The sequence below is a fragment of the Maylandia zebra genome, linkage group LG3 (genome assembly GCF_041146795.1).
Source record: "Maylandia zebra isolate NMK-2024a linkage group LG3, Mzebra_GT3a, whole genome shotgun sequence".
NCBI classification, from domain to species: Eukaryota; Metazoa; Chordata; class Actinopteri; order Cichliformes; family Cichlidae; genus Maylandia; species Maylandia zebra.
The window spans coordinates 39,226,323-39,241,122 of record NC_135169.1 but is presented as its reverse complement, the minus strand read 5'-3'; the positions used below and the strand labels follow the sequence as shown (position 1 = coordinate 39,241,122).

At 41.5% G+C, this 14,800-nt stretch overlaps 1 protein-coding gene across 1 annotated transcript in view; it reads right to left on the bottom strand.

Moving 5' to 3' along the window:
• LOC101468404 (glucosidase 2 subunit beta) overlaps positions 1 to 14,800 on the bottom strand; it is a 177,940-nt gene that overhangs the window by 98,663 nt on the left and 64,477 nt on the right. Inside the window, exon 10 of the mRNA XM_004554475.3 lies at positions 4,811 to 4,880. Within this exon, the coding sequence (XP_004554532.2) occupies positions 4,811 to 4,880 (70 nt within the window). The remainder of the gene's footprint in view (positions 1 to 4,810; positions 4,881 to 14,800) is intronic.

The window sequence follows — 14,800 nt, the reverse complement described above, 5'->3', positions numbered from 1 at the left end:
CTATGAAAGAACCAAGAAATCGCCCGACATCCCTAATTTTCTAAATCTAAAGAAAACCGGTAAAACGACTGGCTGTTGGCTGCCTTTGTGCATCCACTGTATGTTGGCGTCTGTGGTTCGGATTGTTTCTCTCGCTCTCTTTCAGACTCTGAATCAGCAGGTCCCTTCGGTAAACAAGGCAGAGTGATTGTTGGATTTGCATATTCCTGAATAAATTATATTTCATTTCTGAGATAAGCGGTGCACTACTGTTTGGTAGCTTTTCCTCCTCCTTCTCTTCTGCCTCCTCTCTACGCCATTCACGCATGCTGCCACGAATTAACCCTGATCATGAGGGACCGTGGCGAGTAAGAAAGTGCTGCTCAAAATTCATGTTTTCGGCGGAAGGAAAATCATGCCATTGGCCCCCGGTGGGGCCCAGACTGCCAACTACGTGTATGGTTAATCAGGGCTGATAATGATTCATGCCCATGTCTGCCACCAAGGAGAAGGATGGGAGCCACGCTTAGTGGTGTGAGATGGGGCTAGAAAGCCAGGGAGGAGAGGAGGTGGAGATTAAAGAGGCTGAAGCTACAGTTGGAGATGGAGGTGGAGAAGAGAAATGGGAAGATAAGGACAGTAGTGGAGAGGAGGCGACTCCCAAAGACGAGTCCGTGAAGGAAGGCAACGAAGGAATGCAAAAGAAGTCTAATCCGCTGGATTAGGCTGTTTAATGTGGGAGCAAATCACTATTTCGTGTGTGTGTGTGTGTGTGTGTGTGTGTGTGTGTGTGTGTGTGTGTGTGTGTGTGTGTGTGTGTGTGTGTGTGTGTGCAGCCAGACCAGCATATGGACATGTGTGCATATTCACAAAACTGTGTCTAATGGGCCTGGGTGAATGAGGTTCTTCATATGAACACATCTACAGACTGTAACCCCTTTTTAATTACAGCCCTGGCATGCTGAAGAAGCGACCACGAGGGAAGAAAAAAAAGAAACCTTCCATTAAACCACATGTAGGTCCAACACCCACCTCAATCGGTTCAGCTGATGGCTGCTTTTTTATTTCTCCCCCTAATTCCTCTCACTTCCTTGGGAGAATTGGGCTGGTGGTATTTTGGCTGTGAAAAGGAAACCATCGGACGGCAGGGGCATGAATATTCCAAATGACTAATGTTGCACATGCTTATTTTTGACATATCTGGCTTCCGCAGGGAAATAAAACACTTCTAATGCAGGGGGACCATCTGTTATCTGTTGCTGGTGTTTCAGAGCAGGCGGATTCGGTGCTCGCTCTTGTACGTGCGCGCACACACACACACACACACATTAAGGATACACACAGGCATACAGATACACGCGCAGGAACGCGGGCAGACAGATCGACATGTTCTCACGCAGCGGGAGATGTGTCGTGCGTAGCCGGTACGACACATGCGCACACACACGTACTAACAGCAGAATCCGTCGGGAGCATGCACAACAGACACGCTCTAAACTCCTATACAAATTGAACACTCCTTTTCTTCCCCCTTTTTTCTTTTATTCAGTGTGTTTGTCAAATGCACTGTAAATCACGGGGTGTAGGTGACTGGGAATGCACACAATTTTTATACTGGCCATAAATATTCTGGCCTGTCTCTTCTCTGCAGCTGGAGCAGGATAATATGCTGGCAGTGTAAAGGGGGGGAGGATAGACTAGATGCACTAGATTCTCTCTTAGATTGGTTTGAAACTGTGGCCAAAGTAATAGTTGCAAGAGGTATAGTAAACAAAGCTCTTGCATGCATGGATTACCTGTTTGTTATTTTCAGAAAATAGCTTCTGGGTGTGCCATAATACCCCTGTTCAGGCAATAAGGCGTTCTGGATAGCTAGATTTGCCTCAACAATATGTGATGTGTTTGAAAAGAGTCCAGAGCAGTGCAAAGATTTTAGATAAAGTGCAAAATAACCACTGAAATAATTAAATTGTAACACAGATATTGTTAAAGGTAACCTGGATTTTTTATTTAAATAAAATAAATATGTTACATACAGTAACATAATATATAAATGCATATTCTATACTGTATATAAATGATGGCAGGACCCACATTGCTGTCACTTATTTATCTGTCCTGTTGGGGGCGCTGTGTAAGACACTCAGACCTATGCTATGATTGTTTTTTTAAACCATATTGGAGTCCATGCTGTTATCACATAACGCCTCTTAGCTTTATTAACAAGATGCACCACACAGACACAGATACCTGCTAATTAGTGTGAAGATATTAATTACATTTAAACTGAAATTTCTCTCCTGTGGAGGGTGTTAGTAGAATTAACCACAAGTTTATTTTAAATTGGTAGAGCAAAAAGATGTTTGCAGGATGGGTTAGCAAAGCGCAATTATGTCATAGACACAGGCAATATTAACTACATCATTACCAGACATTATCTGGGCTTCCTTATTAGTAACTCATCTATACTACAAGCCTCTGAAACTGATCACTTCCTTCTTTGTATACAAAGATGTGACAGACGTGTTATTCTCCATATATGAAGCTTTGTGGAGTTACTGCTTACAGTCCACTAAATACCCTGATGTAAATGAAGGCCTTGTTTGTCTTGAGAGGTGCATTTGTATTGTCTGCGATCGCTGCTGTTGTGTGCTCCTCGCTGTTTGCAGTGTTTGACATAAAACTGATAAATATTGGGGGCTTAGTTCTGACGCTATTTGGACTCCCACACCTGGTTCAGCTTTAGAAGGATTTTAATTGGCTGTGCATCACTGCTGTAATGTTACACTCTCACCCCTGGTGGAAGTTTGCGATTGGTGATCCCGCGTTTTTGTGTTTTGTCTGATTAAAATCCTCAGGTTTGTGTGCTCCTATCGAGCTGTTATGAAGTTGACAATTAGATACAGACAGCACAACCCTTTTTTTCTACCAGGGCACAAACATCCTGACTTCTGCTCTGAAGTCGGCAATTTTAACAAGAGCGTCAAGAGTGGGAGTTGACTCATTTTTGGAGCCGACTTTAAGTGCCTGTTTTTTTATTTTTGGCACTTCCACATCGGCCTCATTTTTTCAGCCACAGATTCTATTAACATTTATAAAACGTACCAATCGTGACGTTTTCGGCTACAGACAAGCTGCTGAAACGCGTGCAGCACACATTTGACTTCCAAGAAAATCAAGACCAAACAGAAAAAATAAATATTTTTGTCTTTGAAGAATGTGGTTATTATGAATTTTCCAGAGCACACCATGATCTTTTTTAAATGCTTAGTTTTTAAATGTACTTTAACAAGTGTGTAACGCTGTAAAAACAAGTGCAAAGTGCAGGCTTTTATTATATGCACTGTTGAAACACATTTTAATATACTTGACATAAATTTGAGCGTAATTAGTTTATTTATGTGGCTACAGTACATGTGTATTATTCATCTCATTGTTTAGGCAATTTATTTTAATGTTTAGTCAAAAATATATAGTGAAAAAAATAATTTTTTTTTAAACCTAGGACACTATCGGGTGATTTTCACCCGAGCAAATATATTTGATTTTCAATATGTTTTGTGGGTGTTTCCCTAACCCAAAGCCCACTTTCTCCTACAGGCATGTGTTCGGGCGATTTTTACCCGGCAATAGTGATAGAGGATGAAGTAGGTTTGATAGTGTTAGTGTATAAAATCAGGTGATCTTGCCGCATCTCAAGTCCCGATCTGTAGCGTGCTTGACATCCCTACCGCGGCACACTTGCAGGTGAGGCCAGACCAGTGGCAGCAGTAAGCAGTAGCCCCTTAGGGAGGTGCGCTGACTGCCCTGCAGGAGTGGACAGGAAGTGTGTCCACGCCATTACTACCCTGCGTCTATTTACTGCATGTAAGGAATAGGTAAGTAAGAGTGGGCCTGGAATTTGCATGTCATACTTATTTAGTGCAGTGATTATGACAAAATATCACAAAGTGGTGATTTCCAGGGGAATTCATATGATGAAAAAAATATTTTAGTCAACCGGTCATTTCCTCATGACTGGTCATTCTCCTGCAGCTGTTCGTGTGTCGAGACTGTGCTCAAATGTCCCAGGAATGGGTGGACCAAAGACCAACTTTCCAGTGTCATTATTTTTTTGTTTAGGATTTTTTTTTATTGTCAAATTCCTAATTTTTCAGAAATTTTTGAGCATTTTTTAGGCCCCCCCCCATGACACTTCTTCTTCATTTTGTTAGACATGGCACAGTTGAAAATAAAAGAAGACCACTCCAATTTGTCATGTGTTGTCAGATTTTGATATATTTTGATGCCAAGTACTTTTTGGGTATATTATATTGGGTAAAAACCACCTGGCGTTAGTAATGGTGTTACGATTTATAGCGATAGTGTTCTAGGGTTAAATGAATGCTTATTCAGGTCAATTTTAATTTGACTTATTTGTAAGTGATCCAGTCGTCTGAAAAGTGTCTCCTCTCCGTTAGTCGAGCCCTTTTTACCATGAACAAGTATCTGTGATTGCACCTTAATTTCAGGGAAGCTGTGCAAATCCTCTAAACACAATGCAATTACACACACCCTGTAGTTGATCCATTGTGGATACATTGTTAAAATAGTATCGCATTAATTAAAATAGGCCAACAAACCTGTCAGCTCTTGTGTGGAGGGTAAAAATCTAACAGAAAAAGAGATTAATGTATTCTGAGAAATCAACTCATAAGCATGTGCAGCACTGAGAGGCTTGCTACGAACATTATCTTGTGGCTACTTTGTGGTGAATCTTTAAAAGAGGGGTTTTAAATTGTGAGGGGAAGGGGCGAGGTCACTAGAGCAGTGGTAAGGTTTAATAACTCACCTCTGTCAGCTGCCTTTAAGTGAGGATCTTCACTGGAAAGACTGCCTGGAGCACCCTGCGTGTCTTTGATCTACAAGCACATAATGGAAGCAGAGAGGGGAGAGAAAACAAGGTCAAAGATCTGCACACTTGTGAGACCTTGGGTATCACCTGCGTTAATGTATAAAGCGACAACAAAGGCGCCCGTGGATGTGTGCGTGTGTAAGACATGAGAAGCTATTTTTTTTTCTTTTTTAAGATCATTTCAACTCAGGTCCATGACTCTAATATACACCTCCCACCAGAGAGAGGAGACACTTGTTTTAAAATACATGGTTCCTCTCTGTGCTCAAAGAGGCTCCCGGGAGCCTCTGCAAGACAGTTTAATGATGAAAGACAACATGTCTGGATGCAAGTGTTCGCTTTCAGATCGCAGGGGAAAAACAGGAAAAAGCCAAAACTATTTTGGGTCTTTAATTTTCTTTTAAAAGATGCCACGTTCATTTCTAAAGATTCAAACCGCGTCGAGGAGCCTCACCTCACGCAAGGTAGGTTTAGATACAGTAATCGCCTAATCCCTCCCAGAATAAATATTTTTGGAGTATTAAGCTGTGGCAGCAAAACATATGAAAAATATGAAATCTCAAAATATTTATGTTTATCTGTAGCTGGGAATCTACCTGAGGTTAGGAAACGTGGATTATTTCAGTCGAGCTGTATTCTGTTGTTGATGCTTGTAGGCATTCTGTATTAAAAAGAACATTTTGCAAAACACGCACTCTTTCTGGAGCTATCATGATGTTGAGGAGGACTAAATATGACAAGATTCCCACATATGGGACGGAGGAAATATAGGTCTGATTTGATGACTTGTCGCATGCTGCATGCTGTCACATTTTTTTCCTTCACTGGAAACCAGACTGTAAACTCAACTGTGCGAGTGAGAGGCGTTGCCAAATGCAGTGTGACTCACCACCTCTGAGGAGAACAAAAACCTGCTTAAGATCACGGTGACATCGCATGCAGTGTTTGCAGTTCCGAATATTTTTGACAGATTGGACTGAATACAAATGTGAAAATTGTCAGGCAAGAAAGGGAAAAAAGAAAAAAACCTTAAGAGAACATGTCACCGAGTAACTCTGTTTGACAAGCATTTTAAAGAAACAACACACAACGTTACTCCCATGAAGCTTTGTGAGCTCAGGTTCTGAAATCTTCAAATCTGCCAGGGAATTTGTACTGAACCTATTCGATTGAAATTATGCTATTTTATGTGTTAGAAATCAGCAGGGATAGCATAAAGCAGGATCGACAGACGCAGGAACCTGTATTTTGAAGCCTTGATAACAGCTTTCATCCCACTGCCATCTTTTTTTTTGTTAGAGCCAAAAGTGACCATATTCAGAGAATATGCTGGAGTGCTAAATTATTTGCTAATGCTTGTGACCTTGGTTAACAAGGTAAGGCTTAAGACATAGATCCCTGCTTATTGCATTTCAGCTACTCCTTTGTTACCGCAGCAGATAGCTCCACATGTTTGATTTAGCAGACTTTTACACAGACACCCTTCCCAAAAGAAGGTTTGGAATTGAACCAGCAGCCTTTCACTTGCATTTAAAGAATGTTCCAAACAGGACATTTATTAAAAAAGGAAAAAAAAATACAATAGACACTATAGACACAAACATCAATGAGCAACACCTACACTGGTTAGCAATGTGTTAGCACAGTTAGCACTGTGTTAGCACAATTAGCACTGTAGCTTCACTGTTGCTAGCAGGTTCTGGGTTTGAACCTTCTGACTGGCAGGGCCTTTCTGCATGGAGTTTGCATGTTCTCCCCTGCACAGGTTTAGTCTGGCATAGCTAAAGCCCCGCCCCCACAGTCCAGTCCAAGCACATGCATATTAGGCTAACTGCTGATTGTGCTATGATGTCAACTATGATGACAACTCGTTAGCTAATGAGTGTGCCGTTTCACACCACAGATAATCCTTCATTCAATCAATCCTTCAATCCTTCAAACAACTTTTCGATTAAATGACCTGACATGATCGACCGATTTCATAAACTCAGCAGGTTTGTGTCAACTCAGAAAGCAGTTTCACCATCGACTTCTATAGGACCGGAAGTATTTTTGTAACCACAGCTATCACCATCTGGTGGCCTTTAGACAGAATTCAGGGAGGGACTTCTGCATTAGCATCTATGGGCAATATGGACCCATTCCCTGACGCTAAACTTAATAAGCAGTCAACAAACCTGAAAACAGATGGATTAAAACCATTTATTCTACCATGCTATATTTTGGGTATTTTATCGTGCATTTTCAGAGTCAGCCTCTAGTACCTTTTTGATAAACTGCAGTTCTGGTCAAACATTTCCTACTTTTTTTAAGCCTCTGAGCTGTCAAACTGTGAACATACAAATGCCAGTACAAAAGGAAAAATACAAAAAACAAAGCTGAAATGATAAAACAAAAACAAAAAACACAAGGTCAGCCAAGTAGTAGCTCACCCAACTCACCATGAAATGACAAACGCAACACTGATGTTGAGAGACACTTTGAACATCCATTAGGTAACCATTGTGCGCATGTTTGATTAAAGTCTGACCAATAACTGTGAACTTTGGACGGACAGGTCGATGGATGGACCAGTCATTTGACTGGATGTGCTAAAAATCCCCAATCTACAAATCCCAATGAAGTGCATCGGTGTTTCAAGGACACAGGAGCTGATGCATTTATTATCAACACATTTACAGCTCACTAAACAGATTACTCATTAAAGTTTTCTCATTATGCTAACAGGAAACATAATTCAAGCACTATTATGTTGTTTTTAGTTGCATACAAATGCAATTTCTAAAGAGTAACAGTTGAAAACACAAAATAGCTGCTTTAAATTATTAATTCTTCTTCGTTCACCTTTTTTCACTCCCTGTGTGTTTATGCATCACTCTGCATTTAATTATGAATTATTATTAATCTCTTGGTCTCTCCCACAGCGTGTCTTTTGTCCTGTCTCCCTCCCCTCACCACTAACCTGTCTCAGCAGATGTCTGCCCCTCCCAGAGCCTGGTTCTGCCAGAGGTTTCTTCCTGTTGAAAGGAAGTTTTTCCTTCCTACTGTCACCAAATCCTTGCTCATATGGGTCGTCTGACTGTTTCAGTTTTCTCTGTATTATTGTAGGGTCTTAATGCCTTAATGTGTTATCTAAATAAATTGGAATTTAATTTCTTAAAATGGTTCAGTATACAAAAAGTGAGGAGAGCTTAAATTTTAGAATCGCAATACCAAACATGTTGGCTAGTTACTACAATTAAATATTATGTGGGGACAAAAATAATTTATGCTAGCTTGCTAATATGCAGTATGCAATGTAAATAACATAACATACTGTGCTAGTCAGTAACTTGGTCTAGATGACCAGTGAATATATCCATGTATGCTTTATTTTTATTGAATATATAAAATATATTTCAATCCTTTATCCTTTTCCATTCATTTAAAAATCCAGCTAGTATTGCAGAGTTATAAATAGATACAGTATCTTCGTGACAATGGTCAAGGTTCGCCTAACCACAAAGACCTCAACAAGACAAGTTTCCTGCACATAATGTGGTATTACCACAGGCAGAAATGATGGAAGCTTCACTTCAAGTGCAGTCTTCTCATTCTACCTATCTCTTCACATCCACATCATTCTCCAGTTGTTTGTGTCTGAGAGTGAGACACTGGCAGAGTAAAGCCTTCAAGCAGCCAAATACGCTGCTCTCAGAAATCAGCCGGCACAAGAAAACAGAGGCTTGCTCTTGAAAACTGTCTGTCTTTGAAGGATCTTTATTCTCCGCTCCCCAGCTGCTGGAGATGCGTGTAACTGCTTAGACATACAATGGGTGCATCGCGGGTATTTGTCCATGGAGAGCTGGGCCCAGTAAATGAAAAGAGGGGCACACATACCCAGGAAGCAGCTAATTAATTGACAAGCAGATATTTCGGAATTTATAATCATCAAACAGACTTCATTTTGTTCCCCCACCACCATCCTCGCCAACCCGTTATCCCAGGCGACTTACTTAAGAGACTTATCTTATAAATACAGCCCTAATCAAAATAAATGACTAAAAGCTCTGAGGGAGTTGAAGGCTATACACATTTACATCAGAGGAACTGATGCAATTTAAACAGCCGCCTCAGCACCGCTGAGTTAGGTTCAAATCACAGAGAATCCTAACTTATGTAATACTTCCACTGTTTTTTCTTTTCTTTTCTTTTTTTTTTGGTTGTTGTTGTTGCTCAGTTTGGCAGACCTATATTCATGACAGCCAACTAGGAGAGACAGAGCCTCCCTCTATGTGTGTGTTACACTGAATTCCCACAGCAGCATTCGTGCGCTGTGAGTGTATCATATTATAAAGATTTTTTTTCTCACATGCTTTTGTGTCTATTTGACTTCACCGTGTGTGTGTTTGTGCTCGGTGCACATCTGTGGGATTGCCCATCTCTCAGCATTGGTTCAATGCTTAATATTCTTCCTTCTGTTTCCTACCGGGTATACATTTCTTGTAAAATGTAGCAGTGAGAGCGTTTTAACAGCCAGTGGCTTACAGGATCATTTACAGCTGGTCATTGACTGTCTGGCTGAGAAGCAGAGTGGCTGATGGATAGATTGTCAAAGTTTCACCTCGGTCCAAGTTTTGATGGATATGTTATAGCCACAAAGCCCAATATAACAGACTGCACAGACTGTGAAGCCGCAACTCACCGAGTATAAAAGCCCAACAGCTTTCTGTTGATTTAAAGGGAAGCTGTTAGAGAAATTTAATACACCAGCTTCATCTGTACCGAAGTCATGTTTAGGATTAATGTGGAGACAGCAGTGTTTATGACACGACGTGTATCTTTGCACAGGAACCGAGGGGCAACGGCTCAGTGTTTGCACAGCTCCTCTGCCTCTTGACACTGTTGATAACACAAAGTGAACATGACTGCGGCATTTGTAGAATCAGCAGTGTGGAGTAAAGGAGGATCGACGTTGTCACGACTTAGAGTCAGCAAACCCATTTTACCATCCGACCAACCGAACTCAAGTCATTGCACTCTACTGGTAAAATCGGTTGTTTTTCATGTGTTGTCTTACAAAGAAGGACCATAAGAAGAAAATAAGAACGTCGGCTCACAGCACATCACAGTTTACAGATTACCGTCCTGTGTGAAGCATAAAAAGAAACAATCTTAATCTTGAGCACAGTTTGGGTGAAGATCCATTAGCTGACTAAACTGTGTTAAGAGTAGTGACTTGTGAATTGTGGGTGGTATGAGCCATGGTACGAGCTCAGTGGTCCATCAGTGAGATGAGCTAAGAAGATGGATTGCTAAATAGAGCATTTTCTGATTTGTCAAATCAAAAGCGCAATCAAATCTTAGAGAAAGTAGCTTCAGTCTTAAAACAAATCCAAATTTCTGCTGGTTGGGCTATGACAACCAATGCAACCTCTTCTCTAAGGATGAGGATATACAGCAAAGATCCTTTGCAAAGGCGACTCTAGAAGCCTGGAGATTTGTTGAGATGACAATTCGCAGATCATGCCCGCTGAATTTAGTTTGGTTTCTGTAATTACTATGGAAAACATTTGTGTATCACATTTAAAGCTGAAGATCAAATCAGCACGTTTCATTTACTTTGACCCAACAAGTTATGCACAGTGAACTCAATGCAAAAGCTGCAATCGTGACATTTGCTGAAATCACGTGATTCACACTATTGTTCAGTCTGCTGCCTTATGACTTCGGTGCCCACTAGGTGTCATACCATAACCCTCAGTAACCAGATGTCCTGTTGCTGTAAATTATACATGGAACAAAAATGCTAATTTTATACACAGTTTATAACCTAAATGATGCTGATTCCCTGTTGACAATATGTGGCGCTGAGTTTGATCAAATATTTGACGATTAGATTAAACGCAGCACCAGGGATGCTACTGAAATTTTGTGGGTGGCACCAATTTGCCAAATCCACTAGCACGACCCATAAGATATGAAAGTCTTCATCACGTCGGATGTGTGTGTCAAGTTTCATAACTTCTCAAGCTTTCTTGGCCCCTCAGCAATAACTTCCTCTTTCATGGTGATTCATCATTCCACCAGGTGGAAATGAAAATTCACAACTTTCACAGAGAAGCATAAGATAAGATAAGATAAGATAACTCTTTATTGTCATTGCACAGTCATACATAGTACAGTAGTACAATGAAATTGGAAAAACTGTCCTACGTCGGCACTACATATAACACAACACGACACGATGTGACACATCACAACGTAACAAACAACACAACACAGTATATTAACTTAGTATAAAAAAGAAGAATAAGTGTATGTGTATTGCACACTGTTATTATTGCACATTAATTATTATTGCACCTTGTTATAAATATAAATATTATTGTTATTGTTTTAAACATTGTTACCTCCCCCTAAAAAGTCCAGGGAGGTATCCAGTCAGGTCAGCTATTTACATTGATCAGGGCTATTGCCCTGTTGTAAAAGCTGTCCTTGAGTCTATTTGTTCGGGACCTCAGCAGCCTGAACCTCCTGCCAGACGGCAGCAGCTTAAACACCCGGTGTCCTGGGTGTGTGCAGTCCCGTAGGATGCTGCGTGCCCTCTTGAGACAGCGAGTGCTGTACAGGTCCTTCAGGGAGGGAAGAGGATGTCCAATGATTTTTTTGGGCCATGTTGATGACCCTCTGGAGTGCCTTTCTGTGTGCTGTGGTGCAGCTGGAGAACCACACACCGATGCAATATGTCAGTACACTTTCAATGGAGCAGCGGTAGAAGACGGTCAGCAGCTCCTTCTTCAGGTCCATTTTTCTGAGGATTCTCAGAAAGTGGAGACGTCAGAAAGCATCGTCAAGGTCTGAAGTTCATTTAAATCACTTTTGAGGTGGATGTGGTAAACCTCTCTACTTTCAAGGTTAGGCTTAAGACTCTTCTTTATGATAAAGCATCTAGTTAGGGTTGGATCACGTGATCCCGTATCTGCCTTTAGTTATGCTGCAATGGGTCTAGGCTGCTGGGGGCTTCCCATGATGCACTGATTGTTTCTTCATCACCACCTTTTGGCAAGCTTTTTGTTTATGTGTTAGGGTTAGGAACAAAAAGCTTTTTGTTTATACCAGTCAAAGCAGATGGCTGCCTATACCTATGGCTGGTTCTGCCGGAGGTTGCTTCCTGTTAAAGGGGAGTTTGTCCTTCCCACTGTCACCAAGCGCTTGCTCATGGGGGTTGTCTGATTGTTGGTGTTTTAACTGTACTGTAGTGTCTTTACAATATGAAGCACCCTAAGATGCTGTGATTTGGCGCTACATAAATATAATAGAATTGAATTGAATGGAACCTATAAAGAGAGGTTCATCAAAGTATAAAAGGCCTCCTGTCAGCTTTGTGGTAGTCTAACTATTGCTGGCTACTGGTGTATAGGTGTGTTCAGGTAAGGCAAAGGTGAAATTTGTTGAAAGTTACAGCAATTTTGTGCTTTATGGTAAAATATCGAAATCATGCTATTTGATGCAAACTCACTGTTTTCAAGAATAAGTAATCCAACCTCCTTATAGCTTTCCTGACCAAGTTTTAGATGGCCCAGGTCAACCTGCTTAGATCAGTGCATTAAAGTTCAAAACATGTCATTTCCTGTCAGTAGGAATTGCCACTGACCGTTATCAAACATGAAAAGTCTGGTCTAGATTCTACAGTTTAATGATGACTGAACTTCTTTACCCGCACCAAAAATATTAAAGTGCTCTGTCTTTCCGTTCATTCTGTTTAACTTGGCCACATTTTAGGATCTGATGCTGGCAGAATTTAAGAGTAGATCAAGGCAGCACAGGCAGTGTGTGCTGGTGGAAGAGTCCATATGTGTGTCTGAGAGACAGCGTGTGTCCTCTGCGAGAGGTAAAATAATGACAGGCGAGAACGGATGGCTGGTGACGCGGTGACGAGGAAAGTGCCACATATTTTGGGCCTCAGGCTGGGCAGATGTGAAAAAACTTCTTCTCTTTTCCCTTCTTCCCCCCGGTTGCCTTCTCCACTCTTCCTCGCACCACCCCTCCCTGCGACGCTGCTCAAACAAAGGACACAGACGCCCTAAGTGGTTTTCTTTTTCCGATCCCATACGTGTCTGCTGGCGCTTTCGCTCTTCTGTATCTCGAGCTCGCAGCGAGAATAGTGACAGAATGAGTCACGGTGGTTTTTTAACAAGCCAATCTTTTGATTAATTTTAATGGCACTTGCTAACAAAATCTTCTTTCACTGGGAGAGAACGTTCTTATTATCACACGTTAAGTTGTGTTTTTGCATGAGATGAAATTATCTTTGACAGAGAGAAATATTACGATTCCAGATGTGCATTTTGCACCTTTTACTGTGTGAGTCATGCCTTCTGGGAAGTGGCACATAGTGTCGGCATACAGTGTACAAGCTACTGCGATGAACTATTAAAAAGAAAAACGCGGTGCAGAATCCAGAGACTCCAGGTGAGATAACACAGACTATTAAGGTTAGTTAAACCCACATTTCTCTGCACGTATATATCAGAAGGTGATGGCTATCAGCGCTGAGAAAAACAGCAGCTTGTGCGACGCACTCGCACTTTCAGGTCATGCCAGTTGGCTCCTCAAAAGCGTGACAGCGATGAGATCCAGACAGAACAGGAACAAGAAAGTAAAAGAGCAGAAGGGGAGAACATGGCAGCCAAGAACTACCACTTCAACATCAAACGAATGTTGTCACAACAGAGCAACAGAGCCACCCCTTTTAACTGTGACACCATTCAGCTGCTCATCACGCTGAGCGGGGCAAGGCGGAAAGCTACTGTAAGTCAAGCACAAGCACGGTGTTTATTAAATCAGAGAGCTGGGAGCGGAGAAAAGTGTGCATACTGTCTAAGCGGCGTTAGAAAGGCGGCCTTTTTCCTCATCCCTCCATGAAAATGAAAGTTGGGAAGGGAAATGAAGTGTGTCTTCCAATGACGGTAACGGCGATCAGCGAAGCTTGAGAAATATGGTTTTGAGAGCTTGGTGCTGGAGTTTGTAAGAGCCAAAAGAAACAATATATGTGATAATCTAGAGGCATCATTTAATGGTTTCAGATTTCACAGAACGGTGCGGCTTTTTCGAAATCAGAAGGGAGAAACGGGGCTGTGAAGGTTGTAGCCATTTATGTAAATGTGTAAGTTGCTGAAAGAAGCAGTTAAGTTTCTCTATAATCTTTAAGGCGGGTAATCGTATCATTTAGTGCTATAAATGATTCAGCCTGTGGGAAGGGAAAAAAAAACAGATTTTTATCCATATGTTGGCATTTTAGCTAACAGTGTCAGATGGATCAGCAGAAGTTCTGTAGTCATGCTAAATTTTAAAGAAACAGCTAAATGATCAGGAGCCAGACTCTCAGCTGAAAGAACTGTTGTATCTCTGACAGAAGGAAAACGTGAGGCAGGAAAAAAAGAAGAAGTAGGAGTGTCGGGGAGGCAGACCGAAAAGAAAGGCTGTCTCCTAGCGGACGCCGGCGTGCGGGGCTTGTCAGTCGTCATCGCGTGCCACTCTCCTTGTGAAACTGAGGCAATATACCCCATGAAATATTCACCAAAGTTGTTTTTGCTTAAAAAGGAGTGGCGAGGGGAGGGGGTGGCGGGGAGATGAGGAAAATGTGCTACTATAGATAGATGGAGAGTCCCCCAAATGCTTTTGATGTCAAGCTTGCTCAGGCTTTTTTACATGGGGTGCGACGGGGACACCAGCAGGGGGTCCATTAAATGTTCACACAAATGTACCCTTAACAGCACATCAGTCTCCACAGCCTGAGCTCCCAGTCCCCGACATAGTCTTCTAATTCTGCTGTAATCTTTATATATCCAAAGCTTTTGCTACTGATTCTTCTTTTTCTTTATTTGCATTGTGATGTTTGATAGATGTGGCACACTGGGAAAACAAGCACTGTTAGTCTATTAT